Source organism: Nelusetta ayraudi, unplaced genomic scaffold (genome assembly GCF_046127955.1).
Source record: "Nelusetta ayraudi isolate G7.1 ecotype Tasmania unplaced genomic scaffold, CSIRO-AGI_Nayr_v1 ptg000017l, whole genome shotgun sequence".
Taxonomy (NCBI): Eukaryota; Metazoa; Chordata; class Actinopteri; order Tetraodontiformes; family Monacanthidae; genus Nelusetta; species Nelusetta ayraudi.
In genome coordinates this window covers 7,109,082-7,127,047 of record NW_027466067.1, presented here as the reverse complement: position 1 = coordinate 7,127,047, position 17,966 = coordinate 7,109,082, and the positions used below count along the sequence as shown (strand labels likewise).

The following is a 17,966-nucleotide window of genomic DNA, read 5'->3' as shown; positions in this document are numbered from 1 at the left end:
TCGACTTCCTTTCTGCCTCATGCCACTCATACATAACAGGATCTGGCTGTGGATGAAACGCTCAGACCAAGTGAAAACGCTGTTTGTTGGAGGTTTGCAGGACGGATGAGCGAGATATCGGAGTTTAAGCATCCGACTGATCCAGCTGCTGTGTGAGGGTATAGTAAGAATCATCCCAGGCATGAGGCCAACCAGACCTCCAACCTTTTATGTATTAGTCACATTTCAGAGATCCAGCCTGTCTCTGCCTGGGCCTGCCTGAGTCCCAGTCAACCGACACAGAAAAGCCGGAGCCACTGGGTTTGTTTCCTCGTCCCATTACTTTGGCTTTTCCTTCCTGATTTGTCCGATTGGCCGCTAAAAAACAACCCCACTCGAGTCCCTCCCGCCGCGACCTCGGAGTGAAGACGTGGACTTTAGCTCGGCACCGAGGGGACGGACACACCTTGTCACCCAGCGTAATGAAGCACTAATGAGCTGCCGGGACCATCTGCGATGTTTACGGCACCGGCTCGCAGCCGTCGGCCGGCTTGCTGGGCGGCAGGGCGCATTACTGCCGTCACGCTCCGCCGACCACCGCATCCCTGTAAGTAACACCAGGCTCAGCGCGCTAATGCTGGAGTGCCGACCGGGAGCAGCACCGGATCGCGTGCATTTATTCCCGTCTTCATTATTTCACCCTAAGATTTGCGGCGTCTTCCGCTCTTCATGCACCGCTTCGAATCAGGACGGTGATATCTTTTTGTTGTTGTTTGTTTTTTGCACGCGTGGGGTTTTCCCAGAATGCCTTCCAGGTGGTTGGGAACATATGGCGAGCAAGATGGCGGCCCGACAACCACAGCATGTCAGCATGTTGGTTTGCCCGAATGTCCCATTTTACAGCCTTGATTGGGCTTGATGGTGATTAATGAGACAGCGGCGGAGCAGCGGGCGCCGCTTTGCGCCCGTCCGCTGGTTGCAACGGATTACTGGCGGTAATCCAGCGTTTTCGACGAGCGCCCCACCCCCGCCGAGATGCCACGCACCTCCCCACCACCAGCAGCCAGCGCTGGTGCTCGGTGACAAAAATAAGGACGAAAAAAAAAAAATACAAACAGAAACAGATCAAAGTCTTCCTTCTCCTTCCCCTTCATTTGGAAACAAAGACGCTCCCCGGTGGGAAGGGCACGTAAACAGGTGCTAATCCCCCGGTCGTGGGTGCGCCGGGGGTGGGCGGGCAAGCAGGCGGAGAAATTGGTTCTCATCTCCGCACCCTCACCAGCGCTAGCGCTAATTGCCCGGGCCTAGCGCGAGACTCGTGCGTCGACAGCGATATGAGTTCCGGGACGATGCCCCAACCAGGCCTTGTCACGCCTCGGACCGCAGGGGCTGCATGCGCTGCCACGATAAGGCTCCTTGCATTTATTTCAAGCGGGTTGCCTGAAACTCTCGGGGTGTTTATCCCCCACCCCCTCCCCCTTTCCATTGTGCCCTTAAAAAGATAGAAGCCAGGGGAATGATGCAAATGTGCGCTTCCCCTCCTGTTTGTCGGAGACTTTAGATTACAATATAAGGAGGCACTTGTTTGTATTTTTTTTTTCTCCCCTGTTTACTGAAAAACAGCAAGAGGGAGACGCTGCTGCTGACCTCAGTTAGGCCTCTCTTGTAATTATTTCCGTCGTACGGGCGACTCGGATGAATCCGGTTTACATGGCGGCGGCATTATCAAAGCCTTCCCTTCGCCTTCATGCCCGACTCAGTCGGCTCAGTCGCGACTCCCCTTTGTCGCCGCTTTTTGATGCGTTTCTATCGAGTCAACAGCAACTTCATCTTCTCGACACCTCCAAAGAAGAGAGTGAATTTAAGGTGGAGAAAAAAAGGCACCCTCCTTTTTTTCTCCACCTTAAATTCACTCTCTTCTTTGTGGCCTCTGTTCCCGCTGCCTTTTGTTGTGGATTTCCGCGCTTTGGAAAAAAAAAAGGGAAAAGCAAAAACAACAATGAATCAAAGGAGGAGGACGGAGTCGCTGCGATGCTGCCAACCGCCACACACAGACGCAGAATCGCACTGAGGCCGCAAATAGAGCCAAATCCACAAATTATGTGCGGGGGGAAATAATGTCTGTTTTGTGTCAAAAAAAAAAAAAAAAAAGCCAGAATGAGATTCCGCGGAGAGCTAACCTTTCAGCGGCCGACGGCACTTCGGAAGCGTGATTAGTGGCCTGCGTGCGTGTTTCTCTCCCGCGCCGCCTCGGATTTACAGCCTCTCACTGCTTCCATCGCAGAAGTTTGAAGTCCATCCAGACCCGTTGGTCAGCGTGGCCCACATGGCGCGCGCCGGCGGCGGCGTGTGGATGGCCTTCTCCGAGGGCTCCTCCATCCGCCTCTTCCACACCGAGACGCTGGAGCTGCTGCAGGAAATCAACATCTCCGCCCGCTCGACGCTGCTCAACACCGGTAAGTCCACCGGTTTTTACATTGAAATCTGTGAGGTGACGACAATTTTTTAAATCTTTTTTTCCACGACTTTTGTTCTCGGTTTCTCGACTTTCTTGGAACCTGAGCAGGTTTGTGGCATTTGCCAACTCGAAGATTCAGGTTCAGACAGCTGTGTTTATTGCTGAGGGAGCAGTTCATCTGCAGCTCTGCCAGTCTGCAAACCCAAATAGGGCAGTAATTAGTCGAAGAAACAGTAGGAGGGATGATGATGGGGGGGAAAAAATCAATCGGGTAATTGATTCATTCTGATTTATGTCTAAAAATAATCACATTCATTTCTCTAAAATAACAAGTGTCTGCGTTAACGTTACTGCAGAATAAAAAAGCTCTCCTACCATCAAATACTATCAACCTTCATGGCTAATTTCCAGCACACATGTTTGTGTGCGGTGATCACAACAGTGTGTGCGTGTTGCTTCCAGTTTTGGGTGGTTTTCCGCCAGACGCAAGAGCACAAACGCAGCCATTCTTCACGACAAGAGATCACGGCTGGACGTGACGTCTGGCGCCCAAACAAAGTGGGACATCTGGTTGACCTTTTTTGAAAAGAAAGCAAAGAAAAAAAAATACCCTGCTGCACCAACAACAACAACAACACTGGGAACACATCACTCACAGAAGAGATCGCAAACTGCTGAAAACAGGTTTAAGCATCAGGTTAGGCATCTGATCAGAAAGAGCACAGTTTCCTAATGTAAGAAGTACAAAATTCACCCAGACCAACAGCAGATTGGGACCAGTAATGTCTTTTTAGGTTTCAATGGTTTAGATCAGTCAACAGGTCATTCTGGTAATTTAGTTTTTTTGTCTTTGTTTTGGTTTAAACTTATTATTTTAAGAATATTTGCACCCACATGGATTCTTAATTATCGTAACATCTTGTCTGTTTTTGTGTCACCCTAAGGAAGAATAGTTTTCACTGGTGTAAACTAATGGGGATCTATACAACATTGACCCACTGTGGGACAGGGTGGGGTCGGGGGGCCAAGGAGTGATGAAGGTGAAGAAACCAAAAGTCAGCGAAAAGCAGCAGCATCGCTGCTTCCCTGAGACGTTCCTGTCATTTCATGCACATTTTCCTCTTTCCGCTCTCTACTTTCATTCCATCTGTGCTAATGTTTTCCCCACATCACTTATTCTTCATCTCATCGCCTTCGCCTTCAAATCTGCCCCCCACAAAAACACACACACTTCCCTCCCTCCACTGCCGCTCCGCTCGTCGCACTGCGCTTGGGATGCCTCACGTCGCCCGTCCTGTCCTGAGTGCCATCTTTCATTGATGGATGAAATATTAATCACGCAGCGTGGGTGTGTCCCGCCCCCTCAACCTCCCCCCTTTTCCCTTTTGAGCGAGCAAATATGGCAAACAAAATTGTGTCGCAGTGAAACACACCTAAAAGCTGGCCAGTGGCGATAAGTGCAATTTGTCACCGCTGCTCACATCAAAAGCACGATGGCTTTAAGCTTCCGGGAGTTGTGTAAACACAAAACAGTAGGTGCTTGTCATTTTTTTTTTTTTTTTTTTTTTGCTGACTCATGGCAGACAGACGAGCCAGAGGCAGTGTGACTGGAGAAATGTGCAAGTCTGTTTTCAGTCCATAAAATAAAAAACACCATATTTTGGATCAGATGAGGAAAAAAAACCTCCCCTTAAAGCGCTGCATCAGTTGCGGATGGAAACAGGCTTTGTAGAGATGGGAACGTTTCCCCGAGATTATTGCTGTTATTAATTTTCCCCTTGCTGCACTACAGAAACTAGAGATAATTAGAGTTCCCAGAATGCCCTTCAGAGACAACTTTTAACCTCCCGCTTCGGGATAACGACTCTTCGAGGACGGGAACTCTACGGAACTGCGCCTGACTTAACCAGACGTTGACTGGAAACAGCTTTACAGCGTCGCTCGTTCACTTGGGACGGGGAGAGAGACACCGATTTGAGTCGTCGGTCCGAGACAGACGTCTACAATGCGCCGGTAGTTTCAATCTATCGGCCTTAGCGTGTCTGCATCGGTGAAAGCCAAGGTTACATTTATTAATACATAGTTTATCTTCCCTGTCACTGGTGTGTTCGAGGCTCGAACGCACCATCGCTATCTCTTGCTCTTTTGTTGCTATTAATTTTATCATTAAAACGTACGGGAGCCTGGTGGCGCAGCTGCACTTGTTAAATAGAGAACAAAAAGGAAGCGAGGGCAACAAGAGAAGTCACAAGTTTGGGGATACTTTTTGAATTTTGAAGAAGGAAGTTGGAAAACCTGACAAGACGTCGGCGATTTGCAAACAAGTGTCGTCCTGCTCTAAAATCCCTTCGCGGCAAGATGATGACGACACAATGCTACCCGAATTGCATCATGAATCTTATCGAACCAAATCGTACTTTATTAAAGTTTAATCTTTATTGACGTCGTGTCAGCTGGGGTCGTCACTGTATCATCACCCGTGGCTTTGGATCCACGTCCCTGTTGTTCACTGGGGTGAAAGGTTAGCACTGTTTGCGGGACTCAATGACTCAAAGACACTTTGAACGGACGGCAGAGCCGGAGATGCCCAGTCCACCTGCCTGGTGTTGCCTTCGTCCTGGCCGGAGTTGAAGGTGCCCTTTGCCTCTCGTCAGTCATGTGACCGCAGTGTCACTTCCGTTGTTTGCGACAACGCGGCCGGAATATTTTTCTCTGCTGAAGCTGTGAACCCGGGCAATGGCTGGTACTGAGGTTTTTATGAGATTCCGTTGTGCACAACCTCCTATGGACTAAACTCATTACCCACCTTCTCTCTCTCTCCCTCTCTCTCTCTCTCTCTCGTGGCCTCCTCCTCTCTGTATGTTCACCAACACTTTCCCCCGTGTCAAGGAAGACAAGAGAGACTAATTGCAAGGCATTGCACCGTGGCCCTCCTGTTTTCAACTTGAGTGGAAAATAAATACACTTCAAATTCCCCAAAGTTTAAAGCAATAAACTTGTCCCGTCTTTCCACTGGTAAATTGCAACGTACAAACTCGGCATCTGCTAGTTTGTTTTTTTTCCTCTGCGTCCGAGGCTCCAGTCAGTGCTGGCCTCCCAGTCTAGAGATCCCAGCACCAGCTTTAGCACTCATAATACACCAACCAACACGCTTTAAAGGGACGGATCGACATTTTGGCAAATGTGCCTACTGCCACTATCCCTGCAGTCATAGGAGTGGGTACATTCACTTCAATTGTCACTGCCTTGTTGTTTTGTGACCTGTAAATTCACCCCACTATAAAATAATCCTGTATAAATATATACAGTCCTGTCGTTACTACCTTTATTTTTTTTTACTCAAATAGGTTTAAATGGTTCAGGGTCTTGCTTAGTAAAAAAAAAATCATCGGCATTATTATTCACCACAAAGTGTATTGTGTTGATGACCGGAGTAGCTGCACTATCCATCCATCCATCCATTCATCCATCCATCCATCCATCCATCCATCCATCCATCCATCCATCCAAAGCAACAGGAATGTAACTGCTCATGTGACTGCAGTGATTATGGTAATAGGTGAATTTGCCCAAAATAGTGAACTATTCCTTGCCAAGCCTGTGGCATGTGTGTTATTGGGGTGTAGTTTAACAATTACAAATGTTGAACTCTCAGATTTTGTTGTTCACAGATTTTGGCCCGTAAACTAGTCGAGACCTTAACAGGGGACAATTTTCAAGACTTTGTGAACTCGGGGTTGCTAGCTCCACATGATGACCCGGGAGGCCATGGAGACGGAGGAGGGTTAAAAAAGTGCAGAGCGGCTCACGTCTTCAGGGCTTTACCGAGGCACCGTGTCCTCTGATTCGTCTTTGAGGGGGAAAGAGAATCTCCCCCCGTGAAACTTGACAGCCGGAGATACAGCGCATAAAATGCTGATAATTTCTCTTAAGCGGTGGCTGTCTGCTCTGCTAGCTTTCTCATTGACTCATGCCAGGACATGCCATGATGATATATCCCCTAATCCTTTCCCCTTAATGTGATTTATACTCAACGGGGAATTCCACATGCTGTAAACAACGGAAAAGTTTCTGCGCTGAAGGAAACTGCTGATTTCCCCCACTGCTAATGTCTTTAATAGTTCTATCCTGAGGGTGAAAAAGTAATATTTTCAAAATAAAGTCCTTGCCGACACATCGCGGCGGGCGGGGAGGGGGAGGGCACATTCATATTTCGAGGCGCTGTCTTTTAAGGACACATGGCGCATCTCGTAATAAACCCTCTGCACGGCGGCTCAAGGTTAAGCTATACCTCTTTCATCCAAAGACCGTCTTCATCCGTCTTTATCTCCAAGACGTCGACTTCACCTCACGTTGTGCAACTACTATCAGACCTAATGTTGACCGAGTTAATTAATTGAATGCCGATCAGCGTCACTCTGGCCGAGCCTGACTTGCTGCCTGCGTTTAACGCTGTTGTTTTCGTCGACTTTTAGAAGGCACCTCTATCTGACTGACACCCGCATTTGCACCTGCCTGAGCCTCTCTCGAGACAATTTGCATTTGTAGATTTGATTTGGCTCCAGATCCATTAAGGGGAGCAGCGCCGATGCCAAGCGTTGACAGACACTAAACAACATTTCGGATGGTCACAGGCGAGGACGCGTTCATAAATGAAGACATCGCGATCCAAGGTAGTTTTTAGGAGAAGAAGTTAAAGCCCATCAAGTTGTTAGCGCCATGGATGTTCTAATTGGCATTGGGCATTGCGTCATTTGGACGCACCATTGTTAGTTTCAGTGTCGGTTCAGCACCAGGAGAATATTCAGTCTGTCTGCTTCGAGTTTGGACACAGTGGCCAATGTCCAAGTCACAGCTGATTTATTTCCACACATGACTGAGGCCTCGACATGATCTGATTGTTTTCAGACTCTTTGTCCGGCGTTCATGTTCCAGATCTAATCCGTTCCAATTGGAGAGACAGAAATTGGGTTACCATGTGTAAACTGGGATTTACACATGTCCGAGTGGGTCAGCTGGACCGTGTGTAAATCCAGCCTGACTTAGACTTCAGTCACGCCACAGGTCCTGATGTGCCACCGCGCTACCAAGACATGCTCACAATCTTTAAAGGCAAACTGTATAAACTCATCGATACAGAATTCAACTTTTCTTGAAAAAACTTGTGTGTATTAACAAGCACCTGTGATGATGTTGGTAAAGTTTTTTTCTTTTCTTTTTTTCTCCCCATATGACTGAGGCTTAAAAGTGACCTCATTCCATATCTGCGCTTCCTGGCGTTAACACCGGGAGAAGTAACCCGCAGGGTTCAAATGGATTTGGCTGTGATCTTGGGAATGATTCGGAGCAAAACAGAAGTGAAAATGCTGCTATTTGCCTTGGCACAAACGAGAGGGAAGTAATAGTCTCAGCCCTTTATGGCCCGAAACATCTTTGATGATGCAAAAATAAAATGCACTGGTGGAGGAAACAAAAATAGTGCCAACACGAAACTACTAGTAAATTTATAGTTTGTGACTTATGCATTTCTCTTACACAGAAAAATCCAACATTTAGATTTATTTCCATATTGCCTGTTTCTTTTTTGCCCACATGCACATTATGAGTCATCAAGTGCGTGCCACATGGAAGGAAACAATCTGACTTGAGTAACATTTTAATGTGATATAAAGAGAGCCGTGAGACGTTGTGATCAAACCACTTTTGTCTGCCAACTATTAAGTCTCCGCCTCCAGATTCTGCTCCCGTTTACCCACAATCCTCCTCTCTTCTGCCTTAAATTCTGCTGTTCCTGCACAGCTGCAGCTTCCCCTTCTTTTTCCGATCCTTCTCCCTTTCAAATGAAACATTATCGACTCTGTTGAGTCACTCAGGCAAGTCGACATAATCTGCACGCGACACAAAACAAACACGCAAACATGGTTAAACCCGGTGGTCAGCATTCTTCTCGTTGCGACTGCTCGCCTTCCCGCGTAATTCAATTACAATCGCCGTAGTTATTATGGTAAATGGTTCTATGGACAACTAGGCCAGAAAGGAAGCCAGGAGCTGATGGAAGCACTGGGAGAGAATGCGAAAATAAATCCACAGCAAACAGTGTCTCCCAGCCCTTTGTTACGTGAAAACAAAGGATGTACATTTATAACAAGAGAATGCAATTATTTCCTTCTCAGCGCTAACGCTGCGCAACAAAAACAGCCGCCGCTAAAAAGAAAAACAACAGTGGGGGTTCGGTTGTGAAATGAACTTTTCTCCGGCTTCCCCCCACCACCACCACATAATCTCACCTCAAGGATTACAGAAGGATTAGAGAGTGAAGATTGTAAAAGAGAATTACAACGTCGTCAGCACACATTAACAGCGGGGAGGCAAATACCGACTTCCCATTGTCTTCCATCAGATCTGATTAAAAATAAACAATCCAGCTATTGTACCACTGTATTTTTTTTTTGGTTGGTGGTTATTTATATGAGTGTGCCTTCTGAATGGGTAGACAGAGATGATATGTAGTAAGAATCTTTGAGGTAAAGCGCTGCAAGGTTTTCCATTTTCCTGGTTTTTCCATTGAACCAGAGAAGAATTCCCTCATCACAACTAGTGTGTGTGTGTGTGTGTGTGTGTGTGTGTGTGTGTGTGTGTGTGTGTGTGTGTGCCTCCACTGATGAGAGACTCAGTTCAGTTGTTTCGCTGAGTGTGGCTGCCGACTCGTCAGTGCACATTAACGACAGTTTGGTGTGTTTAGCTCCTGACCAATCAGCGTCAAGAGCAAAAGGGTTAAATGGAGCTGAGGGAAGTGGAGCCTACTTGGGTCTGCGCAAAACTCAATGGAATCTTTTCATGGGTAAGAGGTTTTAAGGGGATCCTGAAGTTATGGATAGTACCAAATGCTTGCCTTAGTTTTCTTGGTTACTTTTAAAGTTTTATTCAGAGAATTTTCTATGGAATTTAGTTAATCCTTTTTTAAAATGACTTTGAGGAAATGTTCAATTTCCCTCAGTTCCTTTTTTCAAACAAGCACAACACAGCTTGTTTGAAAAATACACTTCAAATTTCAAAACCTTTGTTTAAAAAAAAAAAAAAGAAGAAAGAAATCTGTCAAGAATTGGCATCACCTTGGCTCATTTGTCAACATGGCCAATAAACGGACTTAAGCTTCAAAGTGGAAAATTATGACTAGAAAATCGTGGCTGACATTATATCACACCAGGAACTTTCAGCAGGATGTCAGTGTGACTGAACATGCTCACACACAGTCCGACATGTGCCACATAATCCATAATAATAAACTGAGCCTGTGTGGGCCTTTTTTCGATATGGAGAAGCATTGTAATGGCTTCACGTGAGGAGCCTCTCTTAGATTTTATTTATTTATTTCCAGCCCTAAAAGAAAACCTCCCCCCTTATCTGTGCAGCAGGGGAAAGCTCGGAACATCAAAACCCACTCAGGTGTCAAACTGAAATATCAACTTCACTCAGCCTTCTTCCCAAGATTCTGCCATTTATATTACTTTCTTTTTGTGGCGGTGAGACAAATCCACTTTTATTTAATGTTGTGTAACCCTGAGCTCAAGGCGACTGTGCTTTACGTTTCTCTCAAATACAGACCGATTTCAGAGCTGAAAGGGGATTCTTGGGAAGATTGTTTTAACCTTCGCGTGCGCCTATGGGTGCCTGTGTGTGCCTGAGTGTAAAATGCCTCTTAGCCACTGACTGAAAATGTTCCTTTAAAGATCCTAAGCAGATGGTGTGGAAATGATACAAAAAATGGCTACAACATGACGGGGACTTGTGAAACGTACGCAGACTTGGAATCGTACCCTTTCAAACTTGTCAAATGTAAAGCCTGAGAAGACTCAGCCAGTTGCTCTAAAAGTTGGGGGTTGAATTGCTGAAGTTGACAGGTCTCCCAAAATCTGTTGCTGGTTCTAAAAGTTGACGTGAGCAAAAGTGAAAAACTGTTAACTGCCTTTACAGTCCTACATTTTTCTTTCTTTGTTTTTTGTTTTTATGCCAAAAAGGCCAGTGTAAATATTACACAATGGACTTTAAACTGAAAGAGAAATCCACGGTCTCTCTTTAAATACTGCAAGGACCAAATTCACTTTTGAACAGAGTTGTCCTGGAAAAAAGAGGGTGAAATTAAAATCAATAAAAGTTCATTATTTACCTTCCAAGATGGATGGTCCCGCTCTGTGACAGTGGACGTTTCTATTATTTCATGTAATCTGCCGGCATTTTTCCGCCCATTGACTCAATCTTGGTGTCAATGTGTCTCCAACGCTGCAGGTCAGAAGAGCATTCGAGTCACGAGTCTCCTCATTTGCCAGGGGCTGCTGTGGGTGGGCACTGCCCAGGGCTTAATTATCACTCTGCCGGTCCCTAAATTGGAGGGCATCCCCAAAATAACAGGTATGGATCAGAAGGTGACAGCTGCCTGTGATTGAAAAGCCTCTTGAGGGGAGGAAGAAAAGCCCATCACCGAGGTCACGCTTCACATTTTCATTACTCCTTTTGGCTGCGAGGATTGCCGGGTTAGCAGGCAACACACAAATCATACTTTGGCAGCATATTCTTTTTTATGATGTTCCATCTGCGCTAACCTTTTCTTTTATTAAATTATTGAGTATTATATAAATAAAAGGCCATCCATCACGACTCTTACAGCAGTGAAATTAAAAAGACATTAATACAGTTAAGTTGGTGCGGCACAAAGACGATCCATTGTTGGGTTGAAGTCATCTTTGGCTCCCATGAGTAAAAGTTGGATCATTTGTTTGTTTCCCATTAAGGGCTTCATATGCTGCACTTTATGTGTTTTATTTTTATTTATTTTTGACTTCCAAACTTCCTGCAGTGTCACATGATGCTGATGCGATACGGTCTACTGAGAGCCGTGAGCTGGAATCAAACCCAGAGGGCAGTAGACAGGAACCAGGCCCAGAAGATAATACAAAAGAACCAGGCCCAGAGGGCAGTAGACAGGAACCAGGCCCAGAAGATAATAGAAAAGAACCAGGCCCAGAGGGCAGTAGACAGGAACCAGGCCCAGAAGATAATAGAAAAGAACCAGGCCCAGAGGGCAGTCGACAGGAACCAGGCCCAGAAGATAATAGAAAAGAACCAGGCCCAGAGGGCAGTAGACAGGAACCAGACCCAGAAGATAATAGAAAAGAACCAGGCCCAGAGGACAGTTGGTGGGAACCAGGCACAGAGGAGAGAAGACAACAACCAGAACCAGAGGACATTAAACACCAACTAGGCCCAGACAGCAGTTGATGGGAATCATCTGCAAAGAAAAGCAGACAGGAACCAGAACCAAAAGACAACTGATGGTAACTAGGCCCAGGGTACAGTAGAGAGGAACCAGAACCAGATGGCAGTTGATGGGAACCAGAGTCAGAAGACAGTAGAAAGGAACCAGAACCAGATGGCAGTTGATGGGAACCAGAGTCAGAAGACAGTAGAAAGGAACCAGAACCAGAGAGCAGTTGATGGGAACCAGGGCCAGAGGATGAGAGGCTGGCTCTGTTCGGCAAGACACAAAGACTGCAGGAAGTTTGGCAGCCAAATCTGTTAAAACATTCTTTCCACACAACTTACCAGAACTCGTTCAGTGCATTCGTCCGAGTTATTTTGCAACTATCATTTCTTGTTAAAGAGTTCTCCTCACTTCCTGCAGGGAAGGGCATGGTTTCCCTCAACGCCCACTGCGGCCCCGTGGACTTCCTGGTGGCCACCACCAGCTCCCTGTCCCCCGAGCTGCTGAAGCGGGACTCGGTCGGCGGGGACGGCCCGGACTCGGCGTGCGGCGGGGAGGAGCGCAGCGACACCTCCTCCCAGGAGTCCTTGCAGCAGTCGGCCTCCGGGGGCCAGTGCGAGGCCCGGGGCAAAGGCCGCGGCGTCCTGCTGCAGTACAAGCTGCGCACCACCTCGGGGCTCCCCGGGCGGCCCCTGACGGCACTGGGCGACGAGGCCTCGGACTCGTCGCTGGAGTCGCTGGAGCACAGCGTGGAGGACGGCTCCATCTACGAGCTCAGCGACGACCCCGAGATGTGGGTGAAGGGGCGGCCCTGCGAGCGGGACGGCGGCCGGCGGGACCGGGTCATCTCGGCGGCCGTCATCTCCGGGGGCAAGGGCTTCCGCAGGCTGAGGGAGGGAGGCGGGGCGGTGGCGGGTTCAAGGACGAGCGGCGAGGCCACCGAGAACATCCTGATGGTGTGGCAGCTCCCACTGACGGTCTGACCCCCCCTGCCCCCGCCGCCGATTCACACCGAAAGCATCTGTGGTGCGAACCGTGACCGTGAAAGTGTTCCCACCAGGGGGCGTTTCGGAAGCGTGACACTCCGGCACTTTGGAAAAATATGCGGCTGTTCGATTTTTCACGCTTCTCGGGTGGCGACGGCGTCAATCGCAGCAGGTAGAAACATTCAGGCAGGAAGTCAGTGATCGGACACCACAGCGGATCCGCTTGATTTTCATCATAATGTACAATGTGCTGTATTTTGTTTTAACATGTACTGTATTTTATCGGCTATCTTACTACTTCAACACTGTTCAGTTCGGCTTTCAAAAAAATAAAGCGGATTTCACTTTAAATCCAAAACAGTAATGAACAAAATGTAGGTAAACTTTAAATACCTGCATTTCGTATGATACCAGCAGTTCAGTTTATTCAATTTTATTTTATTTTTTACGCACAGTGATACTTGAGACACATTTTGGACGGGCAAAAGAGTTCTATTTCAACTACCTGGGTTGTCGCGCGAGCTTGCAGTCCTAGCGTGACCCGATCGAGCCGCTGCCGCCGCTTGGAAACACGCTTGGTGTGAGACGGTGCGGCGCGGTTTTTCAGAGCGCTGGCCGCACCGCAGACGCTTTCGGTGTGAATCCGCCTTGAGGCTTGAGGCAGCCCTCCTTCTGCACACTGGCGGGATTTCAATAAATAATAACCACAGCGGTCTTGCCTCATAGCCGCAGCTTGACGCGTTTTCAGAGGTACTGTCATCGCTTCATCGCTGCCAAGGCTCAGGATCATGGGCCGCCACCGCCGCCACCACCGCCGCCGCCACCGCCACCAGGGGAGCCGCTGCGGATCAGCTGCACCCGATTGTTTTGATCCCCCCGTCTTCCTCCTCTTAGGATTGATGCGCCGCGGTTTATAACCTCGTGATGGCTGCTGCTGCTGCGTTGCTCTGCAAACATTTGTTTTTTTTTTTATCTTTTGTTTTTTTTTTTTCTTCTCCATAAGAGCGTCTCCTGCGCAGACCGGCGGCCTCCCCGTTCCAATCTGCCACGCTCTGCAGACTCGGAGATGGACATCTTTTATCTGATCCTGCGGGAGAGATCCCATCTGTTTAGAGGCGAGAGCCGGGGACTTCCACTACATCACAAAGCACATTAGCATCACTTTATTAGCCTCGTCTGCCCTCCTGTCATCCCATACAATGTGAACGTACGCTGCCGTCTATTATGTCACTAAATTCAATCTCTTCCCATGGCGGCGGAGTCGGGGTGTGTGTGTGTGTGTGTGTGTGTGTGTGTGTGTGTGTGTGTGTGTGTGTGTGTGTGTGTGTGTGTGTGTGTGTGTGTGTGTGTGTGTGTGCAAGCAAGGGTATGTGTGGGGGTGTTATATGTCTTTTTCCTTCCTGTTTTGCAGCTGTTGCAAAACTGATTATCGGCGGCAGGAAGTGTTCTTTTTTTTTTTTCGCGAGCGCATCGCATGCCTTTTTGTCGTGGAGGAGCTTAATGCCAGCGCTGCGCGGCTGCAGATCTGATTGAGGGGTTTTGGGGGGGGGGGGGGGGGGGGGAGAGAGAGAGAGATATTATAGCTCTACATAACATAATCTATGTTTGCGCTGTGGAATTCCTGTGGTTATTACATAGGCTCGTTGCAGGAACTCCTGCTAAAGCCGCACATCCAGTCAGTCATCCGGTCGGCTGCCGGGCTCGTTGCTGCACACGTCGCATCGCAAAGCGGGAGAGTCTGTGAACAAACCGCCAGGGTTGAAGGAGCCGCGTCCAAACATTGCGGGGCCTGCAAATACAGACGACGCGTCGTCTGTGGTGTTGGTACATACAGTCTGACTTCCTGTCAGCGTTGCGTCTTTGCAGTTGACAAGGTAATTGTCGGCTCAGGCTGTCGGCGAACGAGATCGACCTTCACCAAAGGCGGCGTTAAAGGGAAAGTTCAACAAATATTTAAATATTACCCACACGCAACTTTCTGCTATTTCAACGGCACTGGTGATATCTTCTTCCAGGTAACAGTTCTGGAGTTTCACAGACGTCGCCAAACTGTTCCGATCTTCTGGACACTTGGACGCGCCCTCCGTGCTGATGTCTTTTATTGATTACTGGGTCTGCGGCGGCTCTCGGGGAAAATTCTTCCAGCCTGTGAAACTCGGGAAGGGTGACCTGGACTAGAAAGTGTCAGCAGAGTCTCCGTCAAAATGGCCTCTGGGGGACTTATTGACATTTTCAAGCACACTAATATAAAGCCAGTGCAGTAGATGATATAATTGTTTCACTGGTGTCAAAGAAAGAAATATGTCATAGTTTAAAAAAAATGAATCAATAACTTTGGTATCAGTCCTGGACCAAAGAATCATTTAACTTCCTAATGGCTTTGCTGTGCATCAAATCGCAATAGCCGGGATGCTGCTCAACTCTTCCCGTTTGGGCTTTTGACGACGCTGCGAGTCCCGGTTTCGGAGGATCAGCACCAGGAGAAGATCTGGACGCGTGTCTCACAAAGCGAGCGGCAGCTTGTTCGCCCAATAAAATCCAGGAATTCCAATATTTTGTCAGTGTTTACACCCAGCTACACAAAAGGCCACTTGCCAGCGCAGCGCTGCAGAAATCTGAATAAATCAAGGCCGCGACGGCAGCGGCAGTGGCGGCTCTGCTATGTAATTTATTTTGCACTCGTTCCCCCCCCATTTTCAGACCCGACTCATCCCTTCATCACAGATGCAGCATTAACTTCGCGTTCAGCGTTTTTTCCGGAAGGCGCGCACAAGTTCATCGCCCCTCCGCCGCCGCTTTCTGTTTTTTCCCCCCCACCTTCTAAATTCCTCTCACAAATAACATTTGAAACACGGTGCTTCCAGCCCTGCTTTCGCTGAAGGAATCAGATGCTGCCAGCTGTCCTCACACGCTGTCATCTAAATGTAAATCTGGCCGTCATGTCACACCGTCTAATTCGCGGCGGATGCAAAAGTGGCGCCGCGACGGTCGCCACAGAGGCTGCGTTTGAGCGCCGGCAGGAAAACCCGGCGTGCGTGTGTTTGTGTGCTTGAGTCAGCGGACGACGCACTCATGAAATATACATGATTCCTTCTTCTCCTTCTTCTTCTTCTTCTTCTTCTCTTCCTCCGCCTTCCTTTGCTTTATTATTCAAATGCTGCCGTCGACGCGGCTCACCACTGTTTGGCAATGTTGATCCGCTAACAAGTCGGGGGGGGGGGGGGGGGGTGGGGGGGTGAGGGGTGGGGGTTGATCTCAGGGGGGATACTGACCTTGACCGAGACGTTATTGACTCAAACATTTCATCAGCTCGCGCTACATGTGTACGCGCACTGATCGTTGATACTGTGGATTACCGCTAATTACAGCCGTTACTGTACCAGCGGCGTCCGTGTTCCTTCCTGCAGGGAGGAGCGGCGGCGGCGGCAGTGGTTGTTTTCTCGAGGAGGCGCAAAAAAAGTTCAATTCTGCGTTTTTGAGATGAGGACTTCTTGAAGGGGCAGCAAACGATTTTCATCATTGTCGGAAGAATTGAGAAGTTGCCAAGTGAAGTTCCTGCAGGTTTTTTTTTTCCAACTGAGCGTCACAGCTGACGCCATCCTTGTTGATTTCCCAATTCTTCCTGGTTTTACAAAGCTGAGCCTGCTGCGCCTGCACGTTTGTGCGTGTGAATCTCCGCCTCCTCCCGTCCACTGGAACAGTTTCCCCACTGGCCTTATGAACGGCGAGAAGCAACCGGCCCTTGTAAGAGAATGAGATCACAGGAAGCGGAACAAAACACTGCACTGAACCCGACTGAGGGAGCTGAACAACGACCCAATGAAATGTTCAAATGTCATTTTTCATTTTTTTTTTTTTTCAGGCTCCATGTACTTACATCGTTCTCAGCTGGCGTTTGTTGCTTTGCATTCGGAACTTGGTAGGAGTGATGGAAATCAGAGGGGCACGAGGTGGCGGGGCTTTAAACCCTCCAGTGGTTTACAATATTGGCTATATGGCGGCATGCCAATTTCTTTTTCCAGTGGCCACTTGTGGTACTGCAGCAAAAAATCCAATGGGCCCAAAAATCGTTTTCCCAAAAATAATGCGCCCTCTAATGCGGAGGTCTGAGCAACTTCATGCAAATGAATGGGCCGCCATATTGCATTCTGGGGGCCTGGTTTTACACACCGTGCTCAACTGCGCTCTCTAGAGGTGAAAAATCACTCGCTGCTCCTTCAGGCTCATCGGTTGGAGACAAACTCATCTGAAAAGTGTGTTTTTATTTTTTGTTTTTATCACGTCGAGACGGTTATAAACAAACGGAGTGCAGCGCAGCTCATTTTGCCAAGACATTGAGTCACATTTGCCAACTTTTCTTCTTGTCATTTCCCAAGGGTCAAAGGTTAACGAGATAAACCTCCATTTCCAGCCACAGCACCAGCTTGCATGTTGTTTCCTGACACGTAACAAAAACAAAAATCACTTTTTTAAGGCCCAGTGTGTATGATTTGGTGCCATCTGAATGTCAGAAAGCAAAACTGCAAACATGTTAGTGTTCATCCCCGTTCCCTTTATGTCCCAATGTTCTATTCTTGTGTTACAAGTGATGATAACAGGGTCAAATCTAGATGTGTAGTGGTGCAATATAGCAACATAGTCCTTACAAGAGTACCCACAATTCCTCTAAATAATAAAGGTTATTAGCAGATAATTAATCCACAACAGTTATATTGTATATTCTTGACCTAATTCAACTTAAACCATTGTGTATTTTTATTCCATTTCAAATAGATCCCTTGAGGTTTTACACACTGGGCCGTGAAAGTATGATAACAAAAGTGTAATTTGTATATTTTCTGCTGCACTAATCCTATATCTTTTTTATGTTGTGCATTTTCTTTCAAACTACTGTAAATTGTGCAGTGTGGACTGATACTGACATGGATGTGTCCACGATGACTACCAGAAGTATTCCCCCCCCCGTTTTCCACCTGAACTGCTGTCTTGTTTTCAACATGATGAACAACTGACGGCTGTCCTGTCTGTCTGTCTGTCCTGTCTGTCTGTTTGTCTGTGTTAAAGTATGTGGACTGCTGCAGCCACACCTGTCTGAACATCTCCTGGAAAATACATTTGTTGTGCGAAACAGTGATGAAATGATGTGCGGCAGTGTTGATACAAAGATGATAACAAGAATAGTAATAATAATGAGCTGGATTTATAATAATAATTTAGGTTCAAGTATGACTCATAATGTGGTCACAGCCATGTGGGATCATGTCTGGTACAGTGAAGGACCGTA

The 17,966-nt window shown here is 47.6% G+C and overlaps 1 protein-coding gene across 5 annotated transcripts in view; it reads left to right on the top strand.

Annotated features, from left to right (window-relative positions):
* Positions 1-13,095, top strand: part of arhgef10la (Rho guanine nucleotide exchange factor (GEF) 10-like a) — a 122,113-nt gene extending 109,018 nt beyond the window's left edge. For 4 of the 5 annotated variants that reach the window (XM_076025091.1, XM_076025089.1, XM_076025088.1 and 1 more), the window contains 3 exons: positions 2,264-2,435; positions 10,724-10,846; positions 12,117-13,095. In XM_076025091.1, the coding sequence (XP_075881206.1) occupies positions 2,264-2,435; positions 10,724-10,846; positions 12,117-12,679 (858 nt within the window). In that variant the 3' untranslated portion in view covers positions 12,680-13,095. The remainder of the gene's footprint in view (positions 1-2,263; positions 2,436-10,723; positions 10,847-12,116) is intronic. The other variant, XM_076025090.1, reaches the window with a different exon arrangement.
* The last annotated feature ends 4,871 nt before the right edge of the window (positions 13,096-17,966 follow it).